The sequence below is a fragment of the Aptenodytes patagonicus genome, chromosome 1 (assembly GCF_965638725.1).
Source record: "Aptenodytes patagonicus chromosome 1, bAptPat1.pri.cur, whole genome shotgun sequence".
NCBI classification, from domain to species: Eukaryota; Metazoa; Chordata; class Aves; order Sphenisciformes; family Spheniscidae; genus Aptenodytes; species Aptenodytes patagonicus.
Window position 1 is genome coordinate 13769368 of NC_134949.1, and position 15935 is coordinate 13785302.

Sequence of the window (15935 nt, forward strand, 5' to 3'; positions counted from 1 at the left end):
AAATAGTCTTCATATCTTACAAACAGTATGGCAAACACTAGGACATAGCACAATTGTGAAGTCACTTATGAGCTCATCACAGGGGATAATAGAAGAAAGAAGCACTTCTTATGTGTATTTCTTCTCTTAAAACTCTTTTATGCTGGAGTACGTTCAAAGATAATGGATTTTCTTGTGTCTTATACTGGTGCAAATGTGAGGACAATCAAACACTTGGTGTAATCTGTGCTGAAAGATGACAGTTCTGAGTCAGTATCAATGTAAATGCCATGTGTCAGGAAACAGTCCACTGATGTTAAATGATTTATACTGAGAGGAAAATGAGGTTTTCTCATTTACCAGATGTCAGTGATCTGTCTTCATGTAACTAGACCACTTTACATGGGGATTCTGCTCCCAACACTCTGCCGATCCTTCCCAGACAAATATCAGCCTCCTGCCCCAATAACTCTAAGCATGTGGGTAAAATAAGAGACAGCTGGGAGAGATGAATTTCTTTAGACTAAATATATTTTCAGCTGCAGCTTTATAATTTTGCATTTCAGGTAAATCATGTATGAGCTTGGGTTGGAAGGCAATCTTTAGTGAGACCCACCGGTGCAGTTGAGAAGCTGAACAAGTTTTCAGGCACACAACTCTACTTCAGGTCAGAAATGGAGGTTGCCCACTTTATCGTGAACTTGAATTTTATTCCTTTTATTTCAGACCTGAAGAAAGCCCTCTGTACTTGTAAATTTACCTGCTTTCCAACACTTTCAAGTACTCTAATAAAAGCTATTACACCTCTTCTTGTAAATGTTGTTTTAAACCATCAGAGCGCCAACAAATTTACTCCTATTGATAGGTCACCATTAGGTTTGGTGGAAATAATTATAAATACAAATGTGGAACAAAAGTAAATAGTTTTCTGCACCATTTATAAAAACTGAAGAGGTAATGGATTTATGTTAAAAATAAAAAAATCTTTTTGATTTTGCAAAGGCAGTAAAAGGCAAAAACACTGTAGAAGACCCAAAATACAAAAAGCTTATTATAAGGAAAAGAAGCTTTACCTTCATTCCTGGCTCTTGGTCTGTTGCAGGAGTTACCAATAGCCTTGCTTCCAATTTGTACATAAAATTGAACTAGCCTGTTAAAAAAATCAGGGTAGAAGAGAAGTGAAATTATCTTCTGATAGCGCAAGATCAGTCAGGATAACTCTCCTTCCTTAACTAATGTGGCATTTTCAGTTAGGTCATTATTCCAGGCTTATTGATGAGGTGATGTTCCCAGTGAAGTCAAGCATTGCCATAGTAAACAGTGGAGGACCCAAGACAGAAAAAGGTGATGTGGTTTATTGATCCTGTGCCTAATAAATGTATTGTTGGACTGAGTAGCAGATTTTAGCAGTTCCTTCTTTCACACAAAGATGGAAAAACTCCAAAGCAGGCAAATGTGCTCCTTACATCAGATCTGACCTTGGCCTCTTGTAACTGGTAATTGGTTTAAGCTTTAAAGTACAATATTAGAGTTTTAATAAAATTATTAAATCCTCACTAAACCACCAATCCCTTTTTGGTCCTCAAATTCTTGATGTAAACAATTTTCAGTGAAAAGAGTTCATGGGACATTTTGTGAAGTAGAGCCTTTGATTTTGAACCTGTACATTTTGATTTCATTGAATATCCTCTTGTTCTCACGTCATGAGATGGGGGAAAAAAAATGTTCCTGATCTGCCTTTCTTGCAACCTTCCTTGTAGTCAGTGCTTTTATCACTTCCCTGCCTTCTCCTCCTCCTTTCTATGGTAAACCATAGCAACCTTTTCATCTGTCTCTCTGCATGAAAGTTTTTTCATGTCCTTGATTTTTCCCATGACCATTTTCTGCAACCCTTCTAAAGCCTCAACATCCCTTTGAGACACTGTCGCTGGTTTTATTGACAGAACTTTGGCTAAGCCTGTAACAGTCCTATCTAGCTATATTTGAATTAATAATTATCCCATCCTTGTGCTCCAAAATATTGTCAATTTTTTTCCCAATCTACAGTGATGCCCTGGTACCCTTGCTGAACTGATATTTTTAATTGTGACTTTGTGGTATCAGAGTAGTTTACATTTCCTCTTAGATGTGTACTATTGTGCTATATAACAGCAATTTGTTTCAATTAATGTCCTGCTGCTTACTCATCAAATTTCATTGCATGTCTCTGACATCTGTCTCAGTCTTATCTGGTCATAACTAATGTAAAGACCTTTGAGATGACTGAGAATGCCATTGCCCCCTCATCTACGCCTTCTTCACAGGTTGTCTGCATTGCACACCCAAAACAGCGCCTGAACAGAGCAGGAAACCTGGACTCACCCCCACACTGAGCTTTTGCATACTAAAAGTTGGCGATGCCATTCTCCTTCTTGTTTCCTAGCCAGTTTTTGACTTAGGATGGTGCCTGCCTGTTGTGTTATAACTATTGGAGTACTCACTGATGTGATGTTTTTGGGAAGCAACTGCTTGTCCCTTGTGCTGGGGGTGTCCTCAGGGACCAACATAGGGAGAGATGGGATCATTGCCAAGCAGAGGTTTTGGAGGAAAAAAGAATACAAATCTAAAGGAAACCAGGCTTCATTAATTCTATTGCTTGTAGATAACTTCTTTATTTTAAATATGTATTTTCGAGGTGAATTTGTGTCTCTGTGTGAAGAAACAAGGCTTGATTTGTCACTCAAATAACTCCCCACAAGGATAACTCTTTTCACTTTAGGGGATTTGGTCCTAATTTGTAGTGACATCAGTAACATCACAGACAAGCCACAGGACTACAGCCAGAGCCAGTACGACGTAGATAGGACTCCAATTTCCCTCACCCACCACTACATACACAATGTCACGATCATCTTCCGATTCTAAAACCAACCGCACTCCAGTTCTGTTATTGAAATTGGTATCTCCTATCTGAGGTGTTTTGTATATCCATAGGGACTGGGAAAAGCCAGAAGAACTCATCAGTCTCATTCATAATATAACCCCAAAGATAGCTCAAGAACAGACGGGCTGACAGTATTACGCAATTTAATAAGTCCTATTGTTTGCTGCAGCTCTGTTGTCTGAGACAGTATGCAGGCAATAAAGCACTAGACAGTGGTCTCAGAGGTGAAAAGATTTACAGTTCCATCATGAAATTCTTTTTTATGCTTGCCAAATGTAAGGATTGGTAAAAAGCAGAAAGAAAAGACAAAAAAAGCCCCTTTCTGCAGAAGGGTGAATCAGCCCATCTGATCCGTAAACGTTTGACCCAGAACAGCTCTCTGGGATGGTTGCGCAGTCATTAGCAATGGAGTCTGTAATGCAGACAGGAGCCAAGTCAGCTAACAAGCCAGATGTCACCGCTTGGAAAAAATATATATATTCTGTGACTTTTATCTAGCTGCTAGGTAGGCACTGTTTGCAAATGCTCTCGCTGAACAGATAGTGAAGAGCATCATAAGGGACAGGCCATCAAAGTGGGAGGCAGTAGCTCATCAGTAACCAAGATGCATCCAGGTATCGTATTGTCAGTCAGGAGGATGGAAATACTGCTGGTGAAATTGTGCCTTTGGAGCACTGGGCCATACAAAAAGGAAGGGATGGAGAGACTCCAGGGGGTTTCTGAAGTGTAGGGCAAAAAATGGTCTGCGTGAAATGAATTTTGACACTTACAGCTCTCTTTAGTGCTAGGGGACATTCTCCTAATGTCTGTGAAAAAAGTGTAGTCAATCATATAAAGGAATAAGGAGATGATAGGACAAACAAAGCTAAGACTATGATAGCACTTAATGTATATGCTAAACATCGAGTGCTTGTTTACAATCATTGGCTTCAGGGAGCAAGCTTTAGTTGTAAATGCTCTAAGCATGAGGCCTGAGTTTGGCGGTGCCCTGTTGGACTGCTTCCCTGAGCAGCATCACACACCTCGGGCTGGCAAATCTCAACCCCTTTGGAGCAGAACGGACTGGGAGCACCGAGCCCCCATGGACCCTGCTCCTCTGGGAAGAAAAGGGTGAGGAGGAGAAGGGTCTTTGTACTTCTTACAGAAAAGAACAAAAATTCTTCACATTCCTTACATAAAATTTATGCTTTACGTACAAAAAGCTGTAACTGAAGCAAGATGATAGGCAATATGCATAGGTAGATCTGCAGGAATTCAGACTGAAAATAAAACTTCAATATCTTGCAATATTTTTCAGTTTTTTGCTCTTCCATGCCTGATTTAATGAAACAAGATCTTGAAAGGTCTGGGAAAACACTATTAACCTGAAAAATAAGAAGCTTAAAAATCTATTGCAGGAGTTTCAGCTTCCTATTCACAACCCTCAATCCACATCTCTAACGGTATGTCTTTCAAGGCATATTTTTCTGCTGTTTACTCAGTCACCAACCCCCCCCAACCAAAGAACCCATGCACAAATAAAAGATAACTGTGCTAAGATGACCGCTAATAAGATAGCCAAATTCTATGCAAAACATTACTGAATGCAAAATGTAATACCAAAATGGGAAAAAGTGCTTCCCTCTAATCTCCTCTTTCAAGTGACATTAGTTTTAGCTCACATAACGGAAAAAATTTCAAGGCTGAGGAATTATTTTCTTTTTAGGGCATGGGTCTTTCAGTTAACCCTTCACACTCTCACAAACTTCGTTTGCCTCTGCTTCTAGGAAAAAAGACCCAGTTAATGTTACAGATGGTCTCAAACATTAAAGTGGGATGCACCTGTTCTAAGCAAGGTGTCTGAAGGCTGGATGTCTAAGTTTTACATGATCAACCCAGATTCCCTTATAATTAATGACAAAAACCCATGCTTCCAGAAGACAAAGCACTGGCCTTAGCTAACCCTATTTTAGGATGAGTTGCATTGCCCTTTTAAAGTAGCTATTTCTTTCCTTTGACCATAAAAGCAGCCTGGGATAATTGCTGTAATCTAATGAGTCCATGTTCTGGTCAAGCTGCATGAGAAGAATCCTACCCTTGAGCAGATGTGTGGCTGAAGAAACTGAAAAATCCATGTTAGTCCCATTTGTGTTTGAGGTGACTGGTGCTTTTGTTCTGTCTAGCAAACAGCCCAGGGATGTGGCGTCAAACTTGACTTGTTCAAGGAAGTTAAACTGCTCACTGTGATGCTTATAAAAAAAATCAATGCTGGTTTATTTTGACAAAATGATCAGTCACAGCAGGAGAGTGGCTCACACGGTGAGCACCTGCTCAGAAGAGGGGTCTTAGTTGCTCTTATCAGGTGTCCCTCTGGCCATTTATGTTCTTGGGGCAGTTTTGAGACATCAAATGACCACGTTCTCATGCAAAGCAGAAGTAGCGATAGACTGAAAAAGTCAAGAAAGAGCATTGCTCACCATTTTAAAACTTCTTTTGACTTTTTAAATTGTTCAAACTCTGTAAAAATGGAAAGCTATAAATATGTATATCTGGCATTAAAAGTGGTTTCAAAGTAATCTTAAAGCTAAAGAAAATCTTTTTCTTTTATAAAAAGATTTCTCCAGGAAAGAAGGAAGAATTTAAAAATACCATTTGAACATAGACTTCTTGATGATGTCGTTACTTCCAATATTACACTTCACAGGATTAATAACATGAGATTTAAAAAGATGGCAGAACAGAAAAGAAGTGCTCAGACCTTCCCAGAGTTCCAGTGTAAACATGTACTTGCCCAAAGCATATTTGTCAAACAATTAGTTAATTTAATTATTAAGTAATTTACATAATTATATAAATAATTCATATATTTGTCAGAGGAGAATTTGTCAGACACGCAGGGGACAGAGGCAAGGCAGGTGGTACTGTGCTGCTCAGTGCCGGGGAGCAGCTAAGGATGTCCCAAAACCCGCAGCACCCGTACTGCCCTAAGGAGCACCACTTGTCTGAGCTGGAGAGCCGTAGCAGTAACTTGTGGCCAATCTTTGCTGAATGAACCCACAAATTAAATAATGCAGTAAATCATGGCATTACTTACTCTTGGAGCAGTATTTGTCAGGAGAAATATCTTTTATTAAGCTAACTGATATAATTGTAGGGTGGGCAAGGTTTCAGGTGCGAGATCCCTCATGAGACTGGACAAAGCAGCAGCAAACTCCAGGCTAAGTAATGGTTAGAACTAACAGGCCTTTGTTTATCCTAATTACATTAATCAATAAGACAATTTGAGAGATAATTGCTGCCAGCGGAGCAGGACTCAGTGGTAGCGGGGAGAGAGGTGAAGGCTTGTTAGCCTCTTGACTACACAGAAACAATTCACATTCCGGTTTTTTTGCACTTCTGACAAGTGGACTAATTCACAACATCCGGCAAGTAAACAACAGCTCATTGCTACGCCATCGGCGTGCCTGCCATTCAGCGCAGTCCGGGGAAAGGAAGTTTTTCTGTCCAGCTATGGGCAGAATCTTAGGTTTTGTGCAGTCTCAAGACCACATCTTCTGCCTGTCCATCTAGAATACAATGCAAACCATCTTCTCAGAAGGATAAACACTTCATATTTTCTATGCTGCTATTCCATTCCATTTCTAACATAAGTTTTCCCTCTCAAGAAAAGGAGGTAGTACACCAGAATGAACAAAAAAGTAATTTCTCTGGCTTTAAAATTTCTTATACAAGTTGCAATTACCAGAAAAACTTTTCACACCTTCTCACATCTACGCTTGTAATAGCAGAGAGGAGACAACATGAATACACAGACAATTGTGAGAAGCAGCACTGAGGATTGACCTGATATTTGTGGTGTCCAGGGGAACAGTCCTCGCCTCCCTTTTGCCAGGTCCACTGAAGTACAGAGATTTTCCATCGCTGAGCACGCCACAGCCTGTCCCAACCTGACCTCCTGTTATCTTGTACCAGAGAGGGCTTAGCTTCCTCTCAAACCTGTCGAACATCTCGCTGTGATTGGGCACATTAGACACACAGGTTCCATGTGATGCTTCAAGAAAAAAAATATATGGGAGATGCTTTGGTGAAACTGTGCTGAACAGAGTACGGGTCAGATGCAGTACATTGGCAGACGGTTCTGTTGCATCCGCACATAAGAAAGTACCGGGCTTTTCTATGAAAATGCCCTGACTACAGGATTGTACCTTTTCAAACCCTCTTTATAAATGTTCATAGGCAGAATAAGCCTTCTTCCTCTAAACTTCAAGATGGCTTATTTCACTAGGTGAAAAACAGCCACACTTTATGTTTATAAGGCATTTTAGGTAAACAGAAAAATATTAACCTTTTATTTCATTTTAAAAAAATTGAACAAAAGATGTTAGCTTATTGCTTTGTTGGTATAGAGGGTTGAAAGAGTGCAGCGTGCAACTGGTTGAGTCAATCACTGTTTTTTTGCATTGGGTTTGGTGCTTTTTTTTTTGTGTTTCAGCATAAAAGCCCCTGAAACCACAAGTGAGCAGAATTTTCCACAGAAGGGCCTGTCAGAACATATGTTCCCTCCTGGTCCCATGCCATCTGATGACCAGGGGACTCAAAACCAGCAGCAATTCTTTTGAAGATGATCCAAAGGCTTTTAAGCAGACTTTTTAGTTTATAATATTTTATTTTGTTTTCTCTTCTATCACTAGTCCCTTCCCCATTCATACAGATGGTGATGTTCAAAGATTGCGGTTGCCAGAAACATCACCGGTGTCAGCTGCCTTCAGCTGCTCTGTTTTGCCTGTACTGAATTTTATTTAACAAAATGAAAAGATTCTTGCTGGCAGCCCATGAAATTTATGTCATCATATATTTTTCCAGAATATGGGAGAGGAAAAACAAGATGCTAGATTTACAGCTTTAACTCAGCCAATGCTTACTGTAATCCCACCTAAAAAATGTTGTCTTACCTGTGTAGCCCAAGTCACAGAAGCAGACCCCCGAGACGCAGTCCCCGTGACCGTTGCAGTAGTTGGGGCAAGGCTCAGAAATGTAAACGCCATCTAAGCCGAAAGGAGGCACGCTCTTGTGGGAGCTGCTCTCCTGGATCCAGCGGAATCGAGTCTTACTGTAGAGAAACAATGACGAAAGGCGCAATATTACTATTCTCAGCTTCAATACCTACTGCATACTTCATGTGCTCTTTGTTTAAGATTAAAAGGAGCTTTTCCTAAATTAGCTGTTTGCAAATAAGATGCAAATGGATGCCTAGAAAATATTTCTGACATCCTACAGTTTGTGCAATTCCACTTACGGATATTTTTTCCAGATTTTTTTTTTTAATGTATTTTGACTTCTCTGGCCTGTATCCACCAGTGTGATGCAAAGAACAGATACATGGTTTTATCAACAAGAGTGAGTGGTTAGATGTGACTCTGCAGATGCCTTTCACTACTCAGTTCAACCCAAAATGCTAATTACATTTTAAAATCCCAGAACTCCATTTCTTACGGTACTTATATAATGCAGTGATGCAGAGTTTATTACAGGATCGTATAATTTTGAGTAAACAACCTTCAAGTAATTTGGATACAAGAAAAATCATCCACTTCATAAAAATAATGGCAAATAACGTGTCCTACAGGACATGTGGACAGAAATACAAAGTTTTTATTCTTGGATGATAACATGAAATTCCTGGAAAACAGTGATCTAATCCTTAGCATGTATAACTGAAATTGCTCTGGGGACTTTGGTGAGCCTACACTAAGTTACTCCAGCTGACCCACAGCATAGGAAATCTGAAGAAAAAGTATTTTGGTTTTTAATTTTCAGTCTTTAACTTTTAGCCGAATCATTTTATAGGAGCTCCAGAGGGGGGAACAAATTTAAGATCTCATTGCCAATCCAATGGATTAACAAGATCCTCCTTGTAATAAACCTATTGCTTTTCTTCTGCTGCGCACTGGGATTTGGTAAGTAGGTGATCATCGTGCTAGTGCTTTGTACCAACTGATGAAACGGGATGCTCTCCAGGTAACCCATGAACCATGATTTCCAAAGTGACCCATAACACCGAGACTCTCATCGTACTCGCAATTCTTACATTTTTAATGTATTAGCATGAGCTTCTTATTCCTGATCACATTACTGAACATAATGACAAACAGATTGCTGCTATTGATTCTGCACTGCTTGTTTTGGGTAAATCAAATCAGCTGGTGTCAGATCTGTGCAATTTGGCACCTGCTTTTATTGGCTAATTACTGAAGAAAAGATAAACTTGTTACGGTACACGCTGCTATTTCAGCTCCTTGCGGCAAAGGCACCGGCTCCCCTGCTGCACAATATGCCACATACTCAAAATCTGTGCCGGGGTTTGAAGATGAGGAGCCTGCGGCAGGGTGATGGAGCTGAAACCCGGGGGCAGCACTAGAATGGCTCCCTGGGGGGAAGAGAGGCAGGAGGCAGTGGGGACATGGCCAGGGGCTCGGGGGGATGCTGCCGGCTGTGCTGGCAGCGCTTGGTGCAGGCAGCAAATCAAACCAGGGCGGTTTACTGACAGTGTAAGACAGCGAGCGAGACAAGCGAGAAACTTCAGCGAAATCCAAGTAAGATCGAGAAAAGCCTCCTGATTTCAAGCCTTATTTGCATCTTCCACCATCTGATGTTTTCTCATCTGTATTAACCTGATGCTGAGGTCGCGCTCGCAGAGGAGCACACCTATCATTCCTCCCTCCTTTGACTTCGGCTGTCCTGGCCACCTTCAATGACACAGCACATTACGCAGCAACTCAAGTACCCTTCTAGGGTTTCTTTGCCTAGTGGTAACTGTAAAATTAATCCTGTTCAAATGGCTTATTTGACTCAAGTGACTCATCACTCTCTTGCTGGTGCCTCTGACCTAACTTATAGGCATAAAGACAGACAGCACCATGATGAAGAGATTGAAGTCAAATTAAAATGTTCTGGGTTCCTTGTTGCTTTGTAATTTAATTTTATAGACCATTCTGACACCTTTAAAATGGAAAGCTTCTCCCTGTTTTGGAGAGCACAGTATATTTTTCCCAGATCTGCCAATTTTTAACACTGCTTTTATTCACAGCTTGCAACTTTTTCCTAATGTAGCATCAAAGAAGAGGCAGCTAATTCATGGGTACCACTGGCATCACTGGTTTACAATGTACGGTACCTGGCTGCAAGCGACCTGGGGATAACAATAGTAATTCTTGTCCAGTCCTCAAAGTCTCCTGTGTGATACGCGGTCGGCTCGCTCAGCTCCCGGGAGCTTCCCTCGCATCCTTTTGTGCCTGGAGATGCAGGGTAGCAGCCCTCCTTCACGAGCGACCAGAAGAGCCCAGCGTCGTGTGAGTACTGAAGCAGAACGGGAGCAGAGCTGCTGTACTGGTTGGTGCAACCAATGTTCAGCTGCAAAAAAGCAGAGCAACAGATACGAGCGCTGTTATTGGTATTTATTTGCTGCAAACCACCTTTGACTTTTCGGTTTGGGAGGCTTAGCTCTCTGAACTCTTGCTTTGAACCCTGCTGGCAAACAGTGACTGATGCTTGGAGTCTGTTTCCTACACGTGTGACATTTCTCAGTAAAAATTCCCACTATCCCTTCATCGAGGTTGCTGGGTTCAGCACACCGAAATGTGCAAAGAACTTTTCAAAGGTCCTGGTGCATAGCAGGCCACAAACAGCAAACTGTGTGCAGTCACCTTCATGCCCAGGAGTGAGGAGAGCTGTATCCTCTGAGGCCCATCCCATCTGCAGTCCACTCCAATGTGCCCAGAGGATCAGCCTGACTCCCAGGTCCGCCCTGCCCTGGGCTGCGAGCCCTGACCACAGCCTAGTCATTGACCTCACAGGAATGATGTCTGGGAGCTGGCGCTGCAGTTTGAGCCCCCAGAATAGAGCAAAATTGGATGAAGTAGAAAAATGCATATTAAAATGTGAAATGCGAATGTAACCAAGACAAAAAGCAACTGCTGATTTGAAGTCTTCAGTTTCATTTTTCAAGCTATCAGAAAAATATTAGTTTTTGTTATTTTATTGCAGAAATTCTACTTGAGCTGTAGAATGTAAAATGTAAAACAAGATCATTCATGTAAAATGAAATAATTTTGACAAATTACTGTCTTTGAGTTTATCAATGCAAAATTATTCCAGGCAGCTATTTAAAATGGAAATTTCACAAACTCAGGAAAGCATTTAACCATATGTTTAAAATTAAAGTATGCAGATAGGACTAACGCATTTATGTGCAGGCCAGTTTAAAAGCTTTCCAAAAAAGAGAGGAGTACAAATTCAGGCCTTAAATAATAGACTTTATAAAGAAGAACTCACTATTCTCTGACACGTTGTTTATGTTTTGCATATTGATGTTACATTGCCAAGTGTTTCAGAGATGGAAGGTGTACGATATATTTTTAAGTATTGCTTTTCTAGACTAAACAATTTTTGAAATGCTGTTGATCATCAAACCTACAGAATGGAGACTTAGTCACTGAAGTAGAGGAAAGTGGTCAAGAGGCAAATAGCATCTTTTCCAGGCTAAATGGTATTTATATATTGAAGTATTTTTGGGTTTTAGACAAAGTATAAAACTACAAGCAATACTCACTCTGAAATTGTACTGCAATCCCTCAGTTTGTATAGCATTTCATTAGCATAACTTTTAGATGAAATGAGATTATTTTACAAATCCCATTATTTCTAACTAACTTTCCTATTTATAGAACTGTGAGAATTATATTTGAAAAGCTGCCTGTAAACATCTGATCTCTTTAATAATTCCACTTGTAAATTATTCAGTGTCTATATCCACCAATTATGTAAGGACCATGTATTTGTGGTGAGCTCATTAAAATTGCATTGCAACCAACCTCCAGAATTCACCAATGGGATTTCATTATAAACTCAATAAAATTTTGATTAGGGTTCAGAAACAAGAGCTTGTCAAAGCAAATACACTTTCTTTGGAGCCTATATTCTGATGTGTTGTCAGACCACTGAAATTTTTGTAAGCCCTTTAAAGGAGAGAATGCTAATTGGAGCCTATATTCATTGACACAATAAAAGTAAATTATATGAAAAACCCACACTGGAGTACAGAGCAGCTTGTAAGTCCTTAAATAGTTTAAAATACAAAAAATGTCCGCAAACCACATTGGAGCTTTTGTAGTCACAGAGCCCCAGATGGGATAAATCCTTCTTCCATTGACAGTGCAGTAGCATTTCCTAGTACTGACTCGGATATAACGACAGTCACTTCAACCCACTTCTGAAATGTGTTGAAGAACAACAAGCTTTAAAATTTCTCCAGAGGGGTAAAAAAGCTCTCCTGCACCAAGGTTTTGGCTAGCCTTTTAGAAAGCATCATGATATTTTATGCTGTATGAATTCATACTTGTGCTCTTCACATCTTTTAATGCAGTGGTATAATTTATCACCTTGTTTTGAACTGTGGCCCCAGAGACATCTTGCAAGTATTGACTAAGGGCAGTTTTACTGATATTCTGCAGGGATTTATGTTTAAGGAATACCTTGAACTGCAGGACATATCCAGGCTTCAGAATTAAATCTCGAGTCACTGCAAACCGGTCTCCATCTGATTTGCCAAAGAGCATGGCAGAGGGGGTGGCAGAGCAGAAACTTTCATTTTTGGTCATCCCTTCATTGGCCAACATTAACCATACGCTCAGCTGGTTCATAGGGTAATCAAATGCTGGCTTTTCATAAAAGTTCTGTTAGAAATGGAAAGAAAAACAACAAGTACTATCGCTTTGCAGTGTGACTTCAGAATAATTTCCAAAATGATCAACTTTCAAGTTTTGCAATTTGCATTTTATGTCATTTTCAAAAAATTGTAATTTCCAAAATTTCTGTCTTGACTTTTTGAGGAGATACATAATTACATCCTCTGTCACAAAGATTAGGAGCCTGATGGTTTTGTGGTAAGACCCAGGTTATTCCTACACAGAGAGACACAGCTGCAAACACTACAGCTGTTTCTTTTAATACACCCAATATTTTCAAAGAAAATTATATTCAAAGAAAAGTCTACTAACAGAGAGGATGGTTCCTGTTTCATGGGGATGCCCACAGCCTGCTCTTGCTTATTACCTGTGGTAAAGTGGGATTAACAACGGGAATGATGTGCTTCTGCTTCTCTGACAAAATGATGATGTCATCGATGGCCCACTGATCATACCCTTCCCCTGAAAACACAGGCTGCCACCAGCGAAACCTTGTGCAAGGTGTCTTGGCTGCAGCTGGCAGCTCCAGGTAAACAAACCTGAAGAACAGAAATTCAGAAGAACTTTAGGGAACACAGTTTGTAGAGAAATGGGAGAAATACCACTGAAGAGGGAAAAGAGGCAGGAAAGCCAGTATCTATCTTACATGCAGAAGTCCTCAGAAATCCTCTACGTATCTGGATACCTATTTATACACTGCATATCAAGAAGCCTTCTTTGTCCTTCTTGTCTGTGGAGAATGTAAACACTTTAAGACAATGGCTATTTTTTACTCTCTATTACTATATTGCCTAGCACAATAAGGAACTGATTTGAACTCTTCAGCTTTGAATTAAACTGTTCAGCTGATCCATGTTCAGCAAGTCTTAATGTTCTTCTGGTGCCAGCAAGTAATAGTGAAATATGCTGGCAAAATTCGTTTCTCATTCTCTTCTGCTGGTTGGTCCTATTTGTAGACAAAAGCATCCTTCTATTACAATGCCATAGATTATGTAGCAGAGTTTTCTGCTGTGGATAAAAATATTTCAGCCCTCCTATATATGGATCTTCGTAAAAGAACTTTAGGTCTTCCAGAGAGTTTGCTTTATGTTCAACTTAAGAAACACCTTACAAAAATGATGTTAAATAAAAGTTAAAGTTTCAAACCTAATCATACTTACGTTAAAAAGTATAATAATTAGTTACTTGTTCAGTCCTATTTCAGACACCTTATATATATGCATTTATGAATATATTCCTTTCTGTACTCTTTCTTTATACCACACGTTATTTTGTACCACGGACCCTGGTTCCCTTGCTGGTTAGGCAGAGAGAGGTGGAGGAATTGTTCAGGGCTCCAGGGAACCTTCTTTTCTAGAAGATTCCTAGATTTATGTGTTGGAAAATAAGGAATTAGAAAATAAGATCTGGACCACATTTGAAGCAGCAGAAAAATAAATATGCACAGCTATATTCAGTAAGGACCATCACTCTTGGTTACTCTGAGGGGCAAATGTTTTGTCTAAAAATAATGTATTGGATGGTACAGTGATGAAGGTTTCAGTATGTAGCTTCTTTGTTGGATGTGTCATGTAATTTTGACAAAGTAGAGGCTAATCAAAGTTCAATGGTTTTATACTTCCAAGTGCCTAGATCACCTTTAGAAAAGGACAGTTTTCTGAGTTACAGAAGTCCTTCTGAAAACGTTGTTCATTGCAATCCAAAATGACAAGATGGGAAGATAAAATTATTTACATATTGAAAGACATGAACTACAGGTAATAGAAATCATGTTAATACCTATGCAGACAAATGCAATTAAAATTTTAACTGACAAGCTATCTTACAGCAAATTTGAAATGCTGAACATGATTTCTTCTCCTCCTTAAATATTTCTTTAAAGGAGTTTTTGTTGTATGTGACATTAATACATGTTCATTAGATCTGAAACCAGAGTCAGAGGAAATGGCAGATTTCTACACCTCTTTTGGGCAAGTTCTGTATTTGCTTGCTAATCTTTTGCACATATTAGCATTTTAGTCACGTTTCACACAGGAGTTGAGTGATTGGAAACTTTATATTTTAAGTTTTTTTAAGGCCCACTTTCATTAGATTTTTACTTCCTAGTGACAGGAGTTTACCGTGGCAGCCTGGAAAATCTTCCATATAATGATGGCTTTTAAGCATTTTAACTTGCAATTATTATTCATGTTTTCATAAATTGAGAAATAGGTTTTTATAAAGAGCTGATGCAGTATGGATTCAATTTAGACCAAAATTATACCTGGGTTTGCTGAAGTCAGAGAAATACATTTCTGCTAGAAGCTGCCAGTTGATACCGCCGTTATTGCTGTACTGCAGCAGCACACCTTCTTCTCTGCTGTCTGGTTTATTGCATGAAGAACTGTCTCCTCCTATCTGGATGTAAAACTGGACAAAATCCACCCAAGTAGTGTCCAAATCCCAGCTTACCAACTGTCTTTTTCCAGCCTACAATACAAAAAACAGAGGGGGGAAATAATATTAAATATGACACCTTCACTATGAATAGACATATTTAAAGTCAAGCACAGATGAATATTGCACAGAAAATTGCACAGCACGGAGGACGTCAAATTTTGTGTTAACATGACTTTTTTTTGTCTTTCAGACAATGATTCTGCTTGGCCATCCTTTATGTTTTAATCACTCTGGTGTGATCCCACAAGCAGTTTTATTACATTTCAACACACAACGCAACTTCACAACACAATTTCAACACAACTATTTTGTCTCATTCCTTCAAGGTGCCAAGTACCTTTGGAAGACAAAGAGTAGACCCTGGGTATCCTGAGCCAACTGGGGCTAAGTTTTTAAGTATTCAGCTTTTTAATGATAAAGCATAAAGCAGTAAAAAAACATTTCTGATGTCTCATTTCCCCAGTCAAATCTTGCAATGTGTAGGGTTGCCCAATCATCTGAAATTATAGCCCCGATAATACCTGTTGCTTGAGTCCATCTCCTACACAAGAACAAGGGAGGGTCATTTTCTCTTCATGCCTCACTTGCGTAGGATTTGTTCCTACACAAAACTATGGTCTTTTCCTAGTAAGTGTTGTAACTCAGGAGTATCTCAACTAAAGCCTGTGGATTTGGTTTCAGGTTTGCCTGAGCATAGCTGAGAGAAAAAATAGCCTCATAAAATTCAGTGAACAGCTTTTCCAAGGATGTTTTTGAGTTCTAGCAGGAAACAGCTCTTGGACATCGACACTGCGGGTAACATGGTCACTCTGCGCATGTTGGCAAAGGAAGACAGAGCGCATTCAGCTAAAAAAAGCTTTAAGGTTTGAGTC

General features: G+C 39.7%; 1 protein-coding gene across 2 annotated transcripts in view; it reads right to left on the reverse strand.

Annotated features, from left to right (window-relative positions):
* The window catches only part of RELN (reelin), a 300351-nt gene that overhangs the window by 58217 nt on the left and 226199 nt on the right, over nt 1–15935 (reverse strand). For both annotated transcript variants that reach the window (XM_076328234.1, XM_076328227.1), the window contains exons 25-31: nt 14888–15093; nt 12992–13163; nt 12412–12612; nt 10056–10291; nt 7834–7991; nt 6725–6932; nt 1053–1129 (exon numbers count right to left, since the gene is read on the reverse strand). In XM_076328234.1, the coding sequence (XP_076184349.1) occupies nt 1053–1129; nt 6725–6932; nt 7834–7991; nt 10056–10291; nt 12412–12612; nt 12992–13163; nt 14888–15093 (1258 nt within the window). The remainder of the gene's footprint in view (nt 1–1052; nt 1130–6724; nt 6933–7833; nt 7992–10055; nt 10292–12411; nt 12613–12991; nt 13164–14887; nt 15094–15935) is intronic.